General features: G+C 52.9%; 1 protein-coding gene across 1 annotated transcript; it reads left to right on the forward strand.

The window, feature by feature from the left end:
* The first annotated feature begins 127 nt into the window (after positions 1-127).
* On the forward strand, positions 128-19,841 carry MVP (major vault protein). Its single transcript, XM_052658229.1, has 15 exons — positions 128-213; positions 8,249-8,381; positions 8,589-8,784; positions 9,835-9,958; positions 10,071-10,202; positions 11,477-11,571; positions 11,818-12,054; positions 13,756-14,037; positions 15,095-15,339; positions 15,424-15,621; positions 16,563-16,949; positions 17,690-17,806; positions 17,982-18,108; positions 18,655-18,843; positions 19,569-19,841. The coding sequence occupies exons 2-15, from the start codon at positions 8,257-8,259 to the stop codon at positions 19,785-19,787; spliced, it is 2,673 nt and encodes an 890-aa protein (XP_052514189.1). The 5' UTR covers positions 128-213; positions 8,249-8,256; the 3' UTR covers positions 19,788-19,841.
* Positions 19,842-20,694: the final 853 nt, after the last annotated feature.

Below are 20,694 nucleotides of genomic sequence, written 5' to 3' on the forward strand. Positions count from 1 at the left end.
CTCCTGATTTGGTAGGCAAGTTTCTTTACCACTGAATCACCTGGGAAGCCGCCTAGAGGTGGAGAAAAAAAAGAAATGAGAACCAGCTGCGAGGGCCCTTTAAATCCCAAGCCCCACCCCTGAGCCTGCTCTGTCGGGAAGTGTTCCCCAGGGCTGGGTGCTGGAGTTTCCCCGAACTGAGGAGTCTGTTGCAGCCAAGCCACACTTCTGGATGTAAGTACTTCATAAAGGCCCCAAATCCCCAAACCAGTGAGTGGGACCTTGTGGCCCTCAAGTCCCTCTCCAGCTCTGTTGTGCCTTCTTGAGGCTTCAGCTGGGGCAAGTGGTCCCTGAACCAGAACTAGGAGAAGATGGATGGCGGCTTAGCCTCGGGAGGGTTTGCTTTCTTTTTTTTTTTTCTGGCTTCTGAAGTAAAGGTAGATCAACTTGTCACCTTGCCAACGCCCCCAGACCCGAAATCTCAGGCCTTTCAGACCTCCAGCTCCCCCATCAGCAGTAGGGGCAGAGGAAACCTAAGGGATCCATGTAGAATCCCTCCTCCAGTGAGATTGGTCCCTGCTAGATTTATCTTGCCTGTCCCCTTAAGCTCTTAGAATGTTTTTTTTTTTTTTCCTCCATTGAGATTCCTCAGCTCTGCAGACATCAGTGTGTTCCCCTCTGCCCTGCTCAGGGCTGTGTCAGCTGTGGGCCTTGCAGATCACTTGAGAAATCATTGGCAGAGTAATCTTAAGGAAGGCTTGATTTCCGGAAGACACGGAGTTTGCTGAGCAAGGCTCTGTTTGGTTTTTGTTTTCGACGGGGCGGGGGACAGGGTGACCAAAGTGAAAGGAAGCTCTATTTTGGACCCACTGGCCTGTAATTCTGGGGATCTTAGAAGCACAGAGGGTTGGGCGGGGGGCGGGTAGTAGAAGCAGGTTGTGCCCTCTTTGCTCCATTTCCGGGTAGGCCCCTATATTTTATGGGGAGGAGGGCTGGCAGTCAGGGTGCCAACTGACTCCCAGAAGCTTCTGCATGTTGCCACCCTTGGCACACAGGACACCCGACCTGCCCTGGGGGCGAGGCTTTCTGGGCAGGGCAGCTCTTTAAAGCCATGAGTATGTAGGGCAGCCACCTTGAATGGCTACTCGGGCCTCCTTGTTGGGTGATGCCTTCCTAGGTTGCAGAGAATACCTTTGAACTGCACTGGCACTATCTCCTGAAGAGTACCCAGCCCCACCCGGGTCCCGAAGTCCTGACTCTAGAATCTTTCTGTCATTTTTGCATGAGAAGCCACACTACTTCCTGGTTTGGCGGCTCTACAGACATAGTGGGCTGCAGTCCATGGGGTCTCTGAGAGTTGGACACAACTCAGTGACTTCACTTTCACTTTTCACTTTCATGCATTGGAGAAGGAAATGGCAACCCACTCGTGTTCTTGTCTGGAGAATCCCAGGGATGGCGGAGCCTAGTGGGCTGCTGTCTGTGGGGTCGCACAGAGTCGGACACGACTAAAGTGACTTAGCAGCAGCAGCAGACATAGTACCTGGGGTGGAATTCTGGCTCCATCCCTTGATCACTGTGCAATTCTGAGCAAATTCTTTAAATTCTAGGGTGGTTCTTTTTTTTTTTTTTTTGAGGTGGGGGGAAGTTGCTCAGTTATGTCCAACTCTTTGTGAGTCTGTGGACTGTAGCCTACCAGGCTCCTCCGCCCATGGAATTTTCCAGGCAAGAGCACCGGAGTGGGTTGCCATTTCCTTCTCCAGGGAAATCTTGCTGACCCAGGGATCGAACCCAGGTCTTCTGCATTGCAGACAGATGCTTTACCGTCTGAGCCACCATCTCTTGATCACTGTGTGATTCTGAGCAAATTCTTTAACTTCTAGGTTCTTAGGATTAAATGAGTTAATTAAAAGCATTTAGCACAATACCAGGCCCAAATTAAGTTATTAATGAGTAGGAGCTGTTACAGGGGGAGGTGAGAGGCACTTCCCACAGATAGAAATTCCAGAACCTCGTTCCAGGAAACCTTGTGAAAGTGTTGGTCATTCACTCGTGTCCGACTCTTTGTGACCCCTTGGATTGTAGCCAGGCTTCCCTGTCCGTGGGATTTCCTAGAAACCGTAGTCCGTGGGTATGGGGTGAGGCCTGGGAATCAAGATGACCAGCTGAGTCCTATGATTGGGCAATTTTAGCAAACGTTGATCTGGATCAGGGGTTCTGAAGCCTGGTTCCTGGCTCACTTCCAATCTAGCTGATCTTTGCTGTCAATGATTGGCATTAATTGGTGACATCTGGGAGTTGTTCTTTTAGTCACTGAGTCGTATCTGACTCTCTGCAGTTCAATGGAGCCCATCAGGCTCCTCTGTTCACGGGATTTCCCAGGCAGGAATACTAGAGTGGGTTGCCATTTCCTTCTCCAGGGGATCATCCCGACCCAGGGATGGAACCCGGGTCTCCAGCATTGCAGGCGGATTCCTTACCCCTGAGCCACCAGGGAAGCCCGCATCTGGGAGGCAGGATAGAAACAGGATCAGCATCAGCCTGAGCTGGCAGAGCTGTTCTGACCCCGGAACAAGCTGCTGCTCCCCTAAAGTGGCCCAGCGGGGCTGGAGCTCAGAGAAGACTTTCCTCGGAAGAAAAATTTCCTAAAAACTTTGCTGCTACTAAAGAAGTGGCTTACGTGAGACAAATCCTCAAGAATTTCCACTCTAGTCCCCTAAAACAGGAAATAATCTCCCTAAATAGGGAAGCTGTTTGGTAAAAACAGCCTCTCTGCAGTCCCTGAGTAATGCGATTCTTGAATTATCTAAACAAAGACTAGAATGTTTAAAGTCAGTGAAGGGAAGCTGCAAAGATGAGTTCTGTTTGTGCTTGAGTTCTGTGTTTTTTCCTAAACCTAAGCTTGATAGAGGGCTTCCGTGGTGGCTCAGTGGTAAAGAATCTACCTTCAAAGCAGGAGACGCAGGTTTGATACCTGGGTCTGGAAGATCCCTTGGAGAAGGAAATGGCTACCTGCTCCATATTCTTGCCAGGAGAATCTCATGGACAGAGGAGTCTCACAGGGTACAGTCCATTAGGTCGCAAAAAGAGTTGGGCACGACATAGCAACTAAACAACAAATCCATTCCAAACAAAACCTGATAGAGGTGGGGGCGGTGGGTACCAAGGCTGTCTCCACCCTTTCCTCCAACCTCAGGCTTGGTACTTGGAGCGCTGGCTGGGGGGCTACTTGGACCTGGGGGTGAGGGGCTGGGAAAATACATGAAACTTTCTGTATTTGAGGAACAGTTTGCCATCTGGATTCACCTTCCTCCTCCTAGCCACGCTTCGTCCATTAGACATAATCCAGTCATTAACCCCTTTAACCCCAGGAAGCAGTCAGTTTTATTCCCACTTCAGTCTAGGACAGTAAGGCTCAGAGGCTAGCAAGTGGCCCAAGATCCTATTGGCAGAGACAGACCTCAGTCCATTCTGTATATTAGAGTCAATGGAAGAGCTTTTCTGTATAGCAATGCTTGGACCCCACCCCTGACCAGTTAAATCGATCTCCAGAGATGGGTGGTTTTAAGAAATACCCAGGTGATTCTAATGTACAGGCAGGCAGGGTTGAGAGGCTGTTATAGAGCAGAGCTGCTCATACTTTATGCCCAAATCTTTGTGGATCTAATTCAAGAGCTGACTGATTCAGCAACTGACAGGTCAGGAGAAACCAAGATGCCGCATTATTAACAAGCTTCCAGGTGATGCTGTTGCTCCTGTTCGCTGCAGCCCCATACCTCATGTGGCTAGTCGACCAGGCATCTGCTATATAAGATTCACAGCTATTCACAATTGACCCTGAAATCGGACCTGTAATGACTCATTTATTAAATTTTGCTTTAGCATGTTTACTCGAGCCGAAAGGGGTCAAGAAATTACCTCTTAACTGGAGGATAAAGCCAGCTTCTCACAGGCTGTTTCATGTTATGCTAGGGCAACACTTGCCTCTCCTCCCTTTGTCTATGGAATGCAGCTTGGGGAGACTGGTCTCTGAGACTTTGGGTGAAAGTGACTGGTTCTGGCGGGAGCCTCATGAGACATGAGGGTCAGTGTGATCAGGCCAGTCTGGACATGTACCCAGAGAGCAGCCTAGGGCACAGATTTCGGAAGCAGACACTGAAAGGAAGTCTCAGTGAATTTAGGAAGTTGGGACCAAACTCGGGGCTGGGCAGGACTTTCTAAAGTTCAACATAAAATTGTCTTCTGAGGGCCCTGGTATATTGAAAGTAAAATGCTCTGACTGTACACGTCATCTGGCAAACCACAAAAGCCTGTATTTGATACACAAACATGCTGACTTAGGTGGTTTCTCTGGATTCCTGAGAGACCCTCTGAGGCTCACATCGACTTCCGGGGATGGCAAGATGGAAAAGGCAAAGCCTGTTTTGTAGGGGGTGGAGTGTTTTAGTTTCTGCATTGGTGGCCGTTTGCAGCATGCAGGATCTTAGTTCCCCAACCAGGGATCCACCCGTGCCCCCTGCATTGGGAGCACAGAGGCTTAAGCACTGGACTGCCAGGGAAGTCCTCAAAGCCTGTTCTTGGGTGAACTTAGGTGGAAGGCACAGCTTTGGGGCTGAGGAGGTGGTTGACCAAGGAGGTGAGACAGTACCAGGGAGGTCCTGGTACTGAAACAAGAGTAGTTGACAAGGGCTTGGCCTTGAAACAAGACAGGAACCCAGCCTGATTAGCTTCAAGGATGATTCTCAGCTGAGTCACTGAGCTGGGCGAGGCTCTCGGCCCCCCTAACTGGGCCCAACTGGGGTAACAGATGGTGGAGAGGCCTCAGCTGCAGGGGGTGAGGGATCGTCCAAAGGAGCCTAGGGAGGCTGTTCCTAGAGCCTGCTTCCCAGCCTTGTGTGGCCTTCTAGAATTCAAGTCTTGTGGGGCCTCCCAGAGCCCTGTGCTCCCCTCCGCTTGTAACCCTAGCCCTCCCTCTCCCCCATCTGGCTTTCTGACCAGGCTTCCACTGTGCAGAAAACCAGGAAGAGGCTTCACTAGGCTGTCAGATGCCCCTTGGCTATTCTAGGCCCACAGCTGGGGTGTGGCCCACAAAAACCTGTCACCCTCCTGATCAGTAAACAAGTGGGATAAGGGACCTATGGTGCTAGGTCACATCCTCCAACTGGATAGGGAGGCTGGGCCTCAGCTGCAAGCCAGGCACAGTGCTTCTCAGAGCCAGGCTGTATTCCAGGTGCTTGATAATAAACTCCATTCTCGTAGACTTGGGCTGATGCCCTATCCATCCCGAATTCAAAGTCCAGGACATGGGAATAGGGCGGGCAAATGACTTGTCGAAGATCACCCATCCACAGTAAGGCTTAGAACCAAGATCCAGGCAGTCCTAGCCAGGGGAGGGGGGATGCTTTTGTGGGGCCCTGTCTCAGGGAATGGAAGCGCAGCTGAGCAGGATGGGCAGTAGAGGAGGGAAGCAAAGGCCCAGGTAAGAGTAGGGAGAGCAGAAAGCCCACACTGGGTTTTTCACACACTACCTGAAATCAACAGAAGAGGGAGCTCTGATGTTAGAAAAGTTAAGGGTAATCAACCTGGCCAACAGCCAACAGAAAACTATCAAGATCAAATCCCATACAAAGTTGCAAGAAAAAGAATGAGGAGCAGAGAATCATAGCCCTCCCGATATAGAAAGTGTACCAAGAAAACAGATGAAAACTGTAACCTTTGAAAATGAAGTAAGACATTAGAACATTGGGCTTCCCTGGTGGCTCAGCTGGTAAAGAATCTGCCTGCAATGCAGGAGACCTGGGTTTGATCCCTGGGTTGGAAAGATACCCTGGAGAAGGGAACGACTCCCCACTCTAGTATACCGGCCTGGAGAATTCCATGGACTGTATAGTCCATGGGGTCGCAAAGAGTAGGACACGACTGAGCGACTTTCACTTTCACTTCACCAGGCAAGAAAGTGGCAAGTCAGAATTGTAAGTGGCAGTCTGGCTGAATCCATGCCCCTAGCACTGCACTGCGTGCCCTGGAGAGACATAGGACCAGGTATTCCATCAGGATGAGAATCTAATGGTGCCAGTGACTTGTGTGGCCTTGAACGACTCATCCTCCCTACCTAGGATTCTGTTACTTAGAACTACACTGTCTATCTAATATGGGGATCAACTAGCCACATATGATTGATTAAAACTTTAGGACACTCTCACCTTCTGAGATGACCCATATTCTGTCTTTGGAGTGTGTTTCTCTCCAAATCACTTCTTTAAAAAAAAATTAGTTTCTTAGTCACGCTGCCACATTTCAAGAGTTTGGTAGCCACGAGCAGTCAGTCCAAAGACCGCACTGATTATTTCTATCATTGTAGAAGGTTCTATTAGATGATGCTGAGTTGGAATTTTTTTTTTTTTTGGCTGTACTGGGTCTTCACTGCTGCACCTGGGCTTCCTCTAGTTGTGGTGAGTGGGGGCTACTCACTGTTGGGGAGCACAGGCTCTAGGCACACAGGCTTCAGTAGCTGCTGCGCACCGGCTCAGTTGTGGCTCAGTTGCTCCACAGCATGTGGGATCTTCCCTGACCAGGGATTGAATCCATGTGCCCCGAATTGGCAGGCGAATTCTTTACCACTGGACCACCAGGCAAGTCCTGAAAGGTTTTAAACAGGAGCCACGCAGGTGATGTGAGTGCATTGGCACAGGTATAAGACAACAGGGAGTGGTGGGGGTTGTGGTTAAGCAGGACAGCTTGTGACCCATCTAAAGAGCTCAGCAGCTACTTGGTGCTCACCAGTTTGTCACATGGGAATGTAGGGCCTGGCTCCTGATTCATCAAGAGAAGCAGGAATCGGGAATTTATAAAAACTTACAATTTTCTGAACTGAAGAAATTTTGCAGATTGTGTGGATCAAGTAAAACCCTTGGGCCTCACCTTCATCTCATAATTTTGTGGCTCCTGCCTCTGTTTCCTGTGTCAAGCCACTTTCCCTTCCTCCTCCTCACTTCCCATTTCTTTCTCACCCAGGTTGAAAGCTATATGCATGGTGGAGTAGATGGGTTCCACTCCTTTTTTGGTTGTGGCTTCAAAAATGTTGGACTGGGACTTCCCTGGTGGTCCAGTAGTTAAGACTCGTCACTTCCAATGCAAGGGGCGCAAGTTCGATCCTTGGTCGGGGAACTAAGATCTTGCATGCTGCACAATGTGGCCAAAATTTTTTTTAAGTTGGACCAAAGTCTCAGAGGGCAAGGCTTTGAATTCCCTAGTAAATTTGATTCCTTTTGTGTGATTCCAGGGGACATGTCCAAAGTTCAAGGCATGCTGGAGACAGGACTGGGGTTTAGGTAGGCGGTGTGACATTCCTGAACAGGTTGAGCACTGGATGTAACCACCCAGGATTCAGAAGCAGGTAGGGTGGGGGTGGACGGAGTATTCCTTTACTCCCTTTCTCCTTCCCACCCACCCCTACCTGCGATGGCAGGGAGTCATGGGTGGCAGCAGACCGGAGAGAAGTGGGGAGGAAGGGACTAGAATACTTTGGTGTTGCTAATCCGGCATCAGTTCCATCAGGGGTCCCTTCCTTGAGAGGTGGCTCATATCTGAACAGTTCATCAGGCTTGCCTACCATGCAAATATTCTCAGGGTGTGGGCTAATGTTTGCATACAGCTGGGGCCCTCAGGATCCCCTGAAATAAAGGAGCCTGCCCCCTGGAGGATCCAGGGAGCTCCTGAGAGCCTCTGCCCCCTGCCCCTGTTGGGGGGAAATCCCCACAGCTCCACCAGAGGCTGACCACGTTTCCCAGCTCAGTACTTTGCCTCCTCCACACTGGGGGGTTGTACACTGGGAAAGTTTTGATCCGAAGCTGCCTCCAGGGGAGTTCCCTGGTGGTCCAGTGGTTTGGACTTCGTGCTTTCACTGTCATGAACCCGCGTTCTATCTCTGGTGGGGGAATTAAGATCCCACAAGCTGCGCCGCGTAGGAAGCTTGAGGGAGGTAAAGTTGATGGGAATGAGGGGAAAGAGTTGGTAGAAAGCCGTAGGCTTCTGTGGTTAACTGCATCAAGCATCTCTCACCAGAGATGAGGTCTGGATGGGCTGCCCTGGGTGGGAAGAAAGGAATAAGTGGGTGGGGGTTGGTAAAGGATGGAATAACCTGAGTTGAAGGAAGAAGGGCCCATTCCCCTATCACCCCAGGCAGTCTTTACGTCAGCCTCATCCCAAGCCCCCCGGACTCACCTTTGGTCTTCTGCCCACCTGTGTCACTCTGCTGCCCTGGGCTCAGGAGTCACCATGGCGATGGAAGAGTCCATCATCCGCATCCCGCCATACCACTACATCCACGTGCTAGACCAGAACAGCAATGTGTCGCGCGTGGAGGTCGGGCCGAAGACTTACATCCGGCAGGACAATGAGAGGTGGGTGGCCAGCACTGGGCCTTGGGGACACCTGGGGCCAAGGAGGGCCTGGGAGTCTGGCTAGCATGATGATCCGTCTCCTCCTTCCCATTCCCGAGCAAGACTGGCATGGGCTCGGGTCACAGGAAGCTGTCTCTCCCTTTTGCTGCCTCCTTTGGGACTAGGGATGGGGGTCTGAGTCCTCACGCTGCTTCTCACCTCCAACAGGATCCTGTTCACTCCCGTGCGCATGGTGACGGTCCCCCCACGGCACTACTGCATGGTGGCCAACCCAGTGGCCCGGGACGCCCAGGGCACCGTGCTGTTTGACATCACAGGACAAGTGCGGCTCCGCCACGCAGACCTAGAGATCCGGCTGGCCCAGGAGCCCTTCCCCCTGTTCCCAGGGGAGGTGCTGGAGAAGGTACCTGGCTCACCTTCCCCGTACCCACTCTCTTGTGTCCTGCCACCTTGACCTGGGGCTCAGTGCTGCTTTCTGGAGGGAAAACAAATTGGGGTGGTGGGAGGGGGTGGGGATGGTAGGGGACACTTGCTGGTTCTCACCGGGACAGAATTGACTGGATGCCCCCTCCCTCACCTTCCCCAAATACCCTCTTCCTCTCCACACGCCCATGTCAGACCTTTGAGAGCTCGGCCTATCTCGCCACCTAACCTTCCAGGCTCCGGAGCCTGCCCGAAGCTCCTGGCCAGTCTGGCACTCAGTGACTTGTGCCGAGAGTAAGCATTTTATTCCCTCAGAGTCTCAGCGCCAGTGGGCTGGGACAGCAGTGTTGGACCAGGTGAGGCCCAGGCGCCTGTGGTCGCTCCCTGGGAAGACATCGCAGACCTGAAGTACCAGCTAGGCCCTCGTCCGTGTTGCCCTTTGGCCCTGGGTCTGAGAGTGAGGACACCTTCATTTCTGCGACATTTCTTGACCTTCACTTCCCTCAGGAGTCCCCTCTACTAAACAGTGCTGCGGCTTCTCTTCTGCACTGGGTCTGGTGACCATGAGGCAACCTTGAAAACAAAGCCTCATGCTTCATATATGCCCGTCAGAGCGGTGTAGACCTTCCCACCTCCTATTCCTGAGCGCCCCAGTGCACACTGGGCCATGAGATATTCACCTACTCAGCTTCCCTGATGTTTCTCCCACAATGCCCAGCAAGCCCTCTACCCAATCTCCCACCTGGATTTCTAGTTCTAAACAGGATCTGAGCACTTCTGCAGAGGAAAGCATGTCCTTGGCCCTCAGCCATGGCATCAACTCCATCTTAACTCTTGGCTCTGTCAACCCCGTCTCAGCTCTTCAGGCCAGATGGCTCTGGGACCACCGCTATCTTGTATATTCCACTTGGAGTCGTCTTTGGGGATGTGGAGAGATTGATGCTGTGGACTCTGACCTTGAGGGTCCCAGTTGGCCTCCAGGGGTCACAGCTCTGAGTACCCAATGACTCCTCCCTGCTTGCCCTGTTAGGACATCACCCCGCTGCAGGTGGTTCTACCCAACACTGCCCTCCATCTTAAGGCGCTACTGGATTTTGAGGATAAGAATGGACAGAAGGTGGTAGCAGGGGATGAGTGGCTATTTGAAGGACCTGGTGAGTGTTTTCCCGTCCAGCCGGGTTTGGGGTCAGAGGCTTCCTCCCTTCTCATTAGGGCCCTGATATCTTCTGACCTTCAAACCCCACCTCCCCCATCTTCCCTTCCCAGGCACATATATCCCCCAGAAGGAGGTGGAAGTCATCGAGATCATTCAGGCCACGGTCATCAAGCAGAACCAGGCCCTGAGGCTGAGGGCTCGCAAGGAATGCTTAGACAGGGATGGCAAGGAGCGGGTGACAGGTGGAGTCTTGAAGTGTTCACAGGGCTAAGGGCGGGCTGATCCTTGACTGCGGGGGTAAGTGGGGGAGGTTGGGGGCTGGCCACCTGTAGCCTGGAGGAAGTGCTTCCCTGGTATCTCTTGTCAGCTGTTGGGGGCTGCCACATGCTACTTCCCCCACTAACCTGGCCCGGATCCTGTTGACATGGCTTTCCCTTCCTCCGACTCTGTCGTGAGCTGGGTCTGTCTCTAGACCAACAAAGCAGGTGTTTATATTGTTGCTGTGCCTGTGCGTGCTCAGTCCTGACTCTCTGCGACCCCACGGACTGTAGCCCGACAGGCACCTCAGTCCGTGGGATTTTTCCAGGCAAGAATACTGGAGTGGGTTGCCATTTCCTCCTCCAGGGGATCTGCCCGACCCAGGGATTGAACCCAGGTCTCCTGCACTGCAGGCAGATTCTTTACCTCTTGAGCCATTGGGACTTCCCATGTTTATATGCAACTAGCAATTGTTTGACAGACCTGTTGTATTAAACAAAACAAAGTCTTAACAAAGGCTATGCTTACTGAGCCAGGTGTGGTTCAAATGTTTTACAGACCGCAATTCCCTTAGGTCTTCCTGCAACCCTGAGGCACCACAGCTCCCATTTTCCAGATGACAAAACTGAGGCTTGGGTTTATGGCCAGAAAGAGCCAGGCTGGAACTTGTGCCCAGCACTCTTGCTTCTCCAGTAGGCTGAACGACCTCTAAGCTGTAATGTGGCAGTTCTGCCCATTTTGTGTTTGTCACCCAGTTGTGCCCAACTCTTTGTAACCCCTTGGACTATAGCCTGCCAGGCTCCTCTGTCCATGGAATACTCTAGGCAAGAACACTGGAGTGGGTAGCCATTCCCTTCTCCTGGGGACCTTCCTGATCCAGGGATGGAACCTGGGTCTCCTGTATTGCAGGTGGATTCTTTACTCTCTGAGCCACCAGGGAAGCCCTTCTGCCCATTTTAGGGGAAGAAAAAAAGGCTGGTCTCTGGAGCTTAGAGGAGGCCTAGAGGGTACTGCCATAGCAACAATTTGGATGCTTGGAAGGCCTTTTTTTTTTTTCTAATCTCTCTGAGGTAGGGGTTGCTTTTCCTCTGGCCTCAAAAAAGGAAAAGAAGGACTCTGTCAGGCCCTTGAGCCTGGGAGCAATGACCTCAAAGTAGTGTGTGAAGCCCTGCAGGTACCCTTTATCTAGGCTGTGGGAAGGGGCAGCTGGGGAGCAGGCTGGGTGACTTTTGACCTTTGCCTCTCCTCCCCGGCCCAGGAGAGGAATGGCTGGTCCGCTCCGTGGGTGCGTATCTCCCAGCAGTGTTTGAGGAGGTTCTGGATGTGGTGGATGCTGTGATCCTTACGGAAAAGGTCTGTGTTCTGGGGGACCCTGGGTGGGAGATTCTCGGAGGGGCAAAGAACTGTGGGAAAAAATAAGATCACCTGAGGAGTATCCTGGGTCACTGGAAAGGGTTTAAGAAATCCTCCTGGGTTGGTAGACACTGTGACTCAGACCTGGAGCATTTAGTGACCAGTGGGGTTCCCAGATCCCCCAAGGAAGTTAGTCGGAGGTAGGTTTACTGAAACCCCCCTACCCCTTGACATCTTGCTCTCCAGACAGCCCTGCACCTTCGAGCTCGGCAGAACTTCCGAGACGTGAGAGGGGTGAGCCGCCGCACTGGGGAGGAGTGGCTGGTGACCGTGCAGGACACGGAGGCCCACGTGCCAGATGTCTACGAGGAGGTGATGGGGGTTGTGTCCGTCACCACCTTGGGCCCCCACAACTACTGTGTGATTCTCGACCCAGTCGGACCAGACGGCAAGAACCAGCTGGGGCAAAAGCTTGTGTTCAAGGTAAGTGCCTGCCCCTCACCCAGAGGGGAATGGCCTTGAGGCCCTGGACCCTTGTCCCTTCCCTCCTCCCACCCCAGGTAGACATTCTAGAAACATCAAGCTGGTTTCGGCTCCCTCTGTGCACATTTGTCTCTCTCTTGAGAATACAGTGTCACTGATCTTCCTGGCAATCCCTGACCTCAGGTTACCCACAGTCTCTCCTGGGAGCACCTCCCTGACCCTGGTGAATGCAGACCCAGAAACTCTCTCATATTTCATGTCTCTCTCTTCTGGAAGCTTTGTCATCCTGCGTCAGACAAATCTCTTGGTTTACCCTTCTCCCCATCCTCTGCCTCAGCCCTTCTCTGAACTATGTGGGACTACCAGAGCTGGGCCAGCCTCTCCTATGACAATCACAGATATTTGGGGCTTTGTGAGGGGCATGGTCTCTGTTGTGCTCAGTTCTGCTGTTGTGCCATGAAAGCAGTGTAGATTGTCTTTTTTTTTTTTTTTTTTTAATCAGAGGATAATTGCTTTACAGTATTGTGTGGTGTAGACATCCTGTAAGTGAACCAGTGCTGCTGTGTTCCTGTAACATTTTATTTGCAAAAACAGGCAGAAAGAATAGAAACAATTCAAATGTCCATCGGTTGATGCATAACTGAAAAATATGGTATATCTATTCAGTGGCATGTCAATCAAAAGGATAAGATAATCTTTCTGGAGTGGTGGACATTCATGTTCTTGAGAGAATTCAAAAAGGTAAAAATCAAAACTGAGGTTCTAATATGTCCTACAATGTGGATAAACTTGAAAGCATTATGCTAGGCAACAGAAGCCAGGCATAAAAAGACCACTTATTGTATGATTCCATTTATATGAAATGTCCCGAGTAGGTAGACCCACGTATAGTGGTTGGGGTGGGGATGGGCAGTAACTACTACTGGATCCAGGGTTTCTTTTCAGGATGATAATGTTCCGGGATCAGGGAGTCGTGTTGTTGGGCAACTCTGGATATCCCAAAGCAACTGAATTGTATACTTTAAATATCTGTATTTTATAATATGGGCTTCCCAGGTGGCGCTAGTGGTAAATAATCCACGTGTCAGTGCAGGAGATATAGGAGAAATGGGTTCAGTCCCTGGGCTGGGAAGATCCCTTGGAGAAGGGCATGGCAACCCACTCCAATATTCTTGCCTAGAGAATTCCATGGACAGAGGAGCCTGGCAGGCTACAGTCTATACAGTTGCAGAGTCAGCCATGACTGAAGACACTTAGCACATGGGCACATGTTTTATAATATGTGGGGTTTATCTCAAATATATATTTATATTGTATTAAAAAATAGCAGGCCAGATTTGGTCCAAAGGTCAGAGATCGGAAACTCTGTGCTATACCACCCTAAGGGAATAAAGTGTGAGAGAAATAAGGCAATAATAGGTTAATTCTTAACTATTGAGCTTGTGAGAACCCAGACCTTGACACTTCACAGAATCTTTCCAGGGCAGGTTTGACCACATCTACAGGCATTTGTGAAGAGTCTCAGTCTAAATAAATGATTTTCTGTATGAAGAGGGGGTGGGTAGGAACTTTGGCGGTGGGGGCTGCTGGGGCTTCTGTCCTCAGCAGAAGCCCACGATCACCCAGGGCTGAGGGAGGAACCATCAGAGGGCTCCACAGTCCTGGGAGGTGACGGCTCCTGACTCCACTTCTCCCTACCAGGGAGAGCAGTCTTTCTTCCTCCAGCCCGGGGAGAAGCTGGAACGAGGCATCCAGAATGTATACGTGCTGTCGGAGCAGCAGGGGCTGCTGCTGAGGGCCCTGCAGCCCCTGGAGGAGGGGGAGGGCAAGGAGAAAGTCTCCCACCAGGCTGGGGACCGCTGGCTCATCCGTGGACCCCTGGAGTATGTGCCGCCCGCCAAGGTGGAGGTGGTGGAAGAACGTCAGGCCATCCCACTGGATGAGAACGAGGGCATCTACGTGCAGGATGTCAAGACCGGAAGGGTAACTGTGGAGGGGTGGGCGCTGTCACTGCCGGGTGGGTGTGGTGGCGGCTGGTCTGGGCGAGTGGATGATGCGGATGGGGAGGTGTGCAGTGGAGGGGACAGAAGAGCTCCACGGCGTTGCTGGCAGCATCTGAGCCAGCCGGCTGCAAAATACCAGCGTGTTTTCTGGAGTTCTTGCCTTCCCTTTGCCTTAAATGGTTGTTGAGTCGTTCAGTCATGTCCGACTCTTGAGACTCCATGGACTGTCGCCCACCATGGCTCCTCTGGCCCTGGGATTTCCCAGGCAAGAAGACTGGAGCAGGGGATGGTCCCGACCCAGGGATCGAACCCACATCTCCTGCATGGCAGGTGGATTCGTTACCACTGAGTCGCCAGGGAAGTCCCTGTCTTAGTTAACTTTAAATATTAGCATTCCTGAGCAAGAAGATGAACCAGATTTGAGGATGGGGACTCAATCCCTAAGGCATCTAGACCTGGCCTCGGGCATGAAGGTCTGACTGGGATGCAGAGGACCAGTAAGACCCCACCTGCCTCACATACCCTTTTCCTGGTGGAATCCCTCCTCTTTGCCTGTCACCTAAACCTTGACCTTGGTTTGACCGAGGACCACATCTCCAGCCTCTTTTAGAACTCCAACCTACAAGTAGAGTTCAGAATCCCAGGAAATGTTAGTGTGTGTGAACTATTTCCTCGGGTTGCATCTGTCCCTGGGGTGCCCTCCAAGCTGCCCTATGAAGGAAAATTCGAGAACAATATCGGAACATACCATATACCAAATTCTTGGCACTAGACCTGTAAGATATCATTCATTCCTCAACCCTACCCTCCATTTTGCAGATAAGGAGCTGAGAGACATGGGGTGGCGAGGGGAGTCGGGGCAGATAGCTGCCCAAGATGACCAAGCTCGCAGAGCGTGAACTTGAATTCAGCCTCCTTCCAGAGGCCATGTTTAACCAGGATGCTGCCCTGCCTCCTGGATCACTTACGCTTTAGGGCTGCCGTGTGGGTCTCTTTCCATCTTCCCTTTGCTGGTGACATCCCTCCTCATCTTCCAGGTGCGAGCTGTGATTGGGAGCACCTACATGCTGACCCAGGACGAAGTCCTGTGGGAGAAGGAGCTGCCTCCAGGGGTGGAGGAGCTGCTGAACAAGGGGCAGGACCCTCTGGCTGACAGGGGTGAGAAGGAGACATCCAAGACCCCTAAGCTCTCCACTCCCCGGAATAAGACCCGCGTGGTCAGCTACCGCGTGCCACACAATGCTGCGGTGCAGGTGTATGACTACCGAGAGAAGAAAGCCCGGTGAGCAGTCACCTGGGTGGCTGTGCCATTAGGGGGCTGTGGCGGGAAGGTTTCTCCAGGCTTCTGACCCTGCTCTCTCTGCAGTGTGGTCTTCGGGCCAGAGCTGGTGTTGCTGGGTCCCGAAGAGCAGTTTACAGTGTTGTCCCTCTCGGCTGGGCGGCCCAAGCGTCCCCATGCCCGCCGCACGCTCTGCCTGCTTCTGGGGCCCGACTTCTTCACCGACGTCATCACCATCGAGACAGCAGACCACGCCAGGCTCCAGCTGCAGCTTGCCTACAACTGGTAAGGGGCCCCCGGGGGGCACCCTGAGGAGGAGAGATGCCTTCTCAAGTGCTGAGCCCACAATCGGGGTGGAGCACCCGGCTCTATGCTGTGGTCAAGGGGCAAACCCAGGGGTTCATGCAAATGCAGTCTGATGCCAGAGGGGAATGACAGGGAAGATGTGGGCTTGCCTGGAGCATGATTTGGAGGGACGTGGGTGGAAGACACTCACCAGCTAAACTCCCAGTGGGAATTCAGCCAAACAGGGTTTTAAAAAGACTGTGTGTATGTCTCTGTGTGTGCTGGGACAATCAGGTGGTCAAGAGCAAGTGCTCTGAAGCCAACAGGTATACCACTTGCTAGCCACGGGCTGGGCAAGCACTGGGTGCTTTCCACAGGTTCCCAGTCTGTAAAATAACAGCATAACCATCAATCTCATGGGGCTGTGGACAGGATGCTATGAGAACTAGAACAGGGACCCATCTGTAGTTAAAGCTCAAATGGCAGTGATGAGAGTTAGGGGAGAGAAAAGTCAGACCCAGAAGGAGTGCTTGACAACTCCCATGCACACCCTCACCTCTTGGCTGAGTGCCTGGGGCATGACAAGGGCAGCTAGCTGGACACTGGCATCTTTGGGGGCACTGCAATATGACAAACTGAGGGTGCCTGGTCCTGGGAGCCATACCACCTGGGTTCAACTTTCTGGCTTGGGAGGACCTGCTGTATGACTTAGAGTCTGTCACTTAACCTCTCTGGACCTCAGTTTCCTTGTCTAAAAAATAAAAATTCCCACCGAATAGGGTGGTTGAGCGAATGAAATGGGAACGTGTAAGTATCTTAGGACTTTACCTGATACACAGCAGATGCTAATTAGCATTCTCTGTCGTGAGACCCTGCCTAAACCATAGAAGGTGGGTGTCAATGTCCTTTTTTGAAGATGAGAGAGTTGTCTTTGCTCACAGGCACTTCGAGCTGAGGGACCGGAAGGACCCCCAAGAGACGGCCAAGCTTTTCTCAGTGCCTGACTTCGTGGGTGACGCCTGCAAGGCCATCGCATCTCGGGTGCGGGGGGCCGTGGCCTCCGTCACCTTTGACGACTTCCATAAGAACTCGGCCCGCATCATTCGCACTGCTGTCTTTGGCTTTGAGACCCAGGAAACCAAGGGGCCTGACAGCATGGCTCTGCCCCAGCCCCGGGACCGGGCCGTCTTTCCCCAGAACGGGCTGGTGGTCAGCAGTGTGGATGTGCAGTCGGTGGAGCCCGTGGACCAGAGGACCCGGGATGCCCTGCAGCGCAGTGTCCAGCTGGCCATCGAGATCACCACCAACTCCCAGGAGGCAGCTGCCAAGTGAGTGAGGCCTAGGGCCTGGCTGACCATGATGCCCACAGTGGGCCCCACTCCTCACAAGTCCCTGCCTCTTGCCCACTGCCAGGACCCCAGTGACATGGCGCCCCTGGTGGTCAGCCTGCTGTCCCCCTTACCAGCAGATAGCCTGGGCCACTGAAAGTGGAATAGACGCTATCTCTGCTTCTGTGCCTTCTCACCTTGCTGGTGCTGGAACCCAGATTCGTTTCCGCAGCCTTCCAGGCACTCTGGGGTCCAGCCCTGCTTCCCCCATCCTCGCCTTCTGCCTTCTCCCAGGGCTCATGGGCTCCAGGCCCATAGCTCCTTTCTGCTCCTCAAGGTGGGAACTCGGCTGTGCATTTAAGGCCTTCTGCACTGGCAGCAATGCTTCCTCTGCTCAGAGTTGTTCTGCACTTGAGGGCAGGTTCCTCCTCTGGCCTCAGAGCTCACCTACCCCAGCTGAAGCAGCACCCTCTTTGCCCAGTCATGTTATTGTAGCACCCATTTTTCAAAGAGCTTGTCACTATCTGAAATCATCTTGGTTCACTTGTTTTTTCCCCCCACTGGAAGGTACGTCGTGCGAAAGCAGGGTCGTGGCTATGTGCCATTGCTAGAACCGCCCCTGGTTCACGTAACATCCATGCTGCTTTTTCATTTGCATGTTGAGGGCCTCTCCTAGGCCAGTGCTCCCGGCCCTGGGAGGCCCCACTCCCGGCGTCTTACCTGTCCCCTCTCCCACCCAGGCACGAGGCTCAGAGACTAGAACAAGAAGCCCGCGGCCGGCTTGAGAGACAGAAGATCTTAGACCAATCGGAAGCTGAGAAAGCCCGCAGAGAACTCTTGGAGCTGGAGGCTCTGAGGTGGGGTGGAGAACTGGCAGAAAAGATGGCAGAGGGTCTTGGAAGAGCAGCTGATGGGGGGGAGTGTATGTGTGCGTGTGTGTTCATTCATGCTGCGATAGCACAAGTCAAGGGTAGAGGAGGGTGTGGCTGGGCTTCCTCCAGGGCCTCCCTGACTTCTCTGCACTGCCCTCAGCACCGCGGTGGAGAGCACCGGGACCGCCAAGGCGGAGGCCGAGTCCCGAGCTGAGGCAGCGCGCATCGAGGGAGAAGGCGCTGTGCTCCAGGCCAAGCTCAAGGCAGAGGCCTTGGCCATTGAGACGGTGCGTGGGGGAGATGCCTGTGAAAGGGTGTGGCCTTGGGGTCTGGAAGAGGCCCGGTCTCTGCAGCCATGTGGGACACCAAGTGCCCTAACAGAAAGCCCCATCCAAGTGTGTTGTGGTTTGTGAAGTCCTTTTCCTGTTTCCATTCACCTTATACCTGCTTTGAAGGTAAGGATAAGAATTGCCCATCTTACAGATGCATGTTCCCATACTGGCCAGCTTTCTGCTAGGTATGTTGTGTTTTTACAGGCAAGATCTTGAAATTCCATTGTGGTTAGGAATTCTCTCCATTTTACAGAGGGAACTGAGTCCCAGGGGTCAAAAGAAGAGGGCAGCAGAGGCTAAGTGGACATGAATTGGAGCAAGCTCCGGGAGATAGTGAAGGACAGGGAAGCCTGGCATGCTGCAGTCCATGGCACCACACACAGAGTCAGACACCACTTTGCGACTGAACATACACAAAGGGGTCACTAGTTAAAAAGTGGCATAGCCAGGGTTCATCCAGGGGCCACCCGATCAAAAGAATGCTGGGTTTTCCCTTTCCAGGAAGCCGAACTTGAGCGAGTAAAGAAAGTGCGAGAGCTGGAGCTGGTCTACGCCCGGGCCCAGCTGGAGCTGGAAGTGAGGAAGGCCCAGCAGCTGGCTGAGGTGGAGGTGAAGAAGTTCAAGCAGATGACAGAGGCCCTGGGGCCCAGCACCATCAGGGACCTGGCTGTGGCAGGGCCAGAGATGCAGGTGAGAGTGGGGGAGGGGGTACAGGTGTGGGCGTGTGTGGATGTCTGTGCGTGTGCAGGTGTGTCTTGGCACCATGTTTGGAACCAGGAAGACAGAGCCAGGAATGCAAGTACTTCTAGAGAGATGTCGGGGACAGACAGAGGAGGTGGTGGCTTGGACTCTCTATGTATCCCGTGTTCTGATCCATGTCATTCGAGCATGGGGTCATATTAGGCACTGAACTGGATTCAGTGAGCTCCTGGGAGGGCTGTAAACTGATGAGATGTCAATCCATGACAAGTTGCTTCAAAAGAAGTCAAACAGGGTGATACGGAGAAGGAAGAGGAGAGGCTGCAGGTTAGCTGGGTAAGGGGGCGCCCCTCTGAAGAGGGGATACTCAAGTTCTGCACAGTCGATGGGGGCTTCCCAGCAGAGGCTCCAAGGTGCATTTAAGGAACAGAAAGGTCTTGATGGCTGCCACCTGGCAGGTGAAGGGCGGGGAGTGCTGAGCTCCCGGAGGCAGTGGCCAGAGCTTCAAGGTTCCTGAGGCCTGGGAGAGGACGAAACCTTCAGACTCCCCTTAATGGCCCTCACTTGTCACTGAATAGTCCTCTGAGGATGGCTTGGGCAGCAGCTGCAATGTGAGGGCCAAGAACAGGGTAGCCCCCTCCCAGAGAGGCAGCCGAGGGGATGAGAGAAGGGACTAGGGTTTGACTGCGTTTTCACCCTCCTCTTGCTCCTTCCAGGTAAAGCTGCTGCAGAGCCTGGGCCTAAAATCCACCCTCATCACCGATGGTTCCACGCCCATCAACCTCTTCAACACAGCCTTGGGTTTGCTGGGGCTCGGGGCTGAGGCCCAGCCCCCAGCCAAGAAAGCCACCGGGGGCCCCAGCGTCCAAGAAGGCTTGCTTCCCATCTCCACTGCTGCCCCCCTAACTCTTGGAAACAGCCAGGTTGTACCTTAGCTCTGTACTGCGCTGACAAATAAAATGGACACTTCTGGGCATTTAAAACCCTCTTCTGTTACCTTCAGTCTGTTATCACAAGGGAGATTAATGGTGGTGGGGAAGAGAGCCTCTGAAATCGATGGTTACTACAGGCCACCCTCATCTGGAAATGGAGAGGAAATTTAAGACAGGGAGACTAACCCAAAATCAACCCTAAAGTCCCTCTCAGCAGCCAGACTGTCCCTACAGCAGTCAGCTCACCTAGATGCCCGTGGGGGAAGATGATGCACAGGTGAGAGCATGAAGGCTGTACCTCTTGGGGTGGCTTCTGCGCCATCTCTTCTAACTACCATTTCCTCCAGGAGCCCAGTTTGGCCAGGGCGTTCTGGAATATTAACCCTCCGTCTGTGGGTGTATCCATCGTAGCTTCCCCACCTCCTGCACTTGGGAGGCTTTATCTGGCGCCACCTGCTGGTCAAACTATGCACCTGCGCATGGCGCTGTGCACCCATCCTTTCTCAAATAGGGGCGTCAGATCTGAGAGGAAGATGGTGCAGTGGGCCTTAGAAACTGGAGCCACCTCCCTGGGCTTCTGATTTGGGTTCTTTGGAGCATCAAGGAGGGGGTGTCCCCTGCTCACCCTCCCCAACGACCGTTTATGAGCTCTTATTTGGGGGAAGGATCCAGGTACAATCAATCTGGGCACACAGGTAGAGGCTGCAAGGTATACCAGCCCTCCTGCACAGGTAGGTCTGTAGGTGCCAGGCCTGCCTGGTCTCTGCTGAGGAAGCAAAAAGATGCCTAGGTAGAGAAGCTTGGGTGTCTAGCTGTGCAACAAGAGAACCCAACTTCCCTGATCTTTTCTTCATTTGTGAAATAAGCCAGCATTTCCCCTACTGAGCAGTTAGTCACTCAGTTGTGTCTG

This window comes from Budorcas taxicolor, chromosome 2 (genome assembly GCF_023091745.1).
Source record: "Budorcas taxicolor isolate Tak-1 chromosome 2, Takin1.1, whole genome shotgun sequence".
In the NCBI taxonomy this organism is placed as follows: domain Eukaryota; kingdom Metazoa; phylum Chordata; class Mammalia; order Artiodactyla; family Bovidae; genus Budorcas; species Budorcas taxicolor.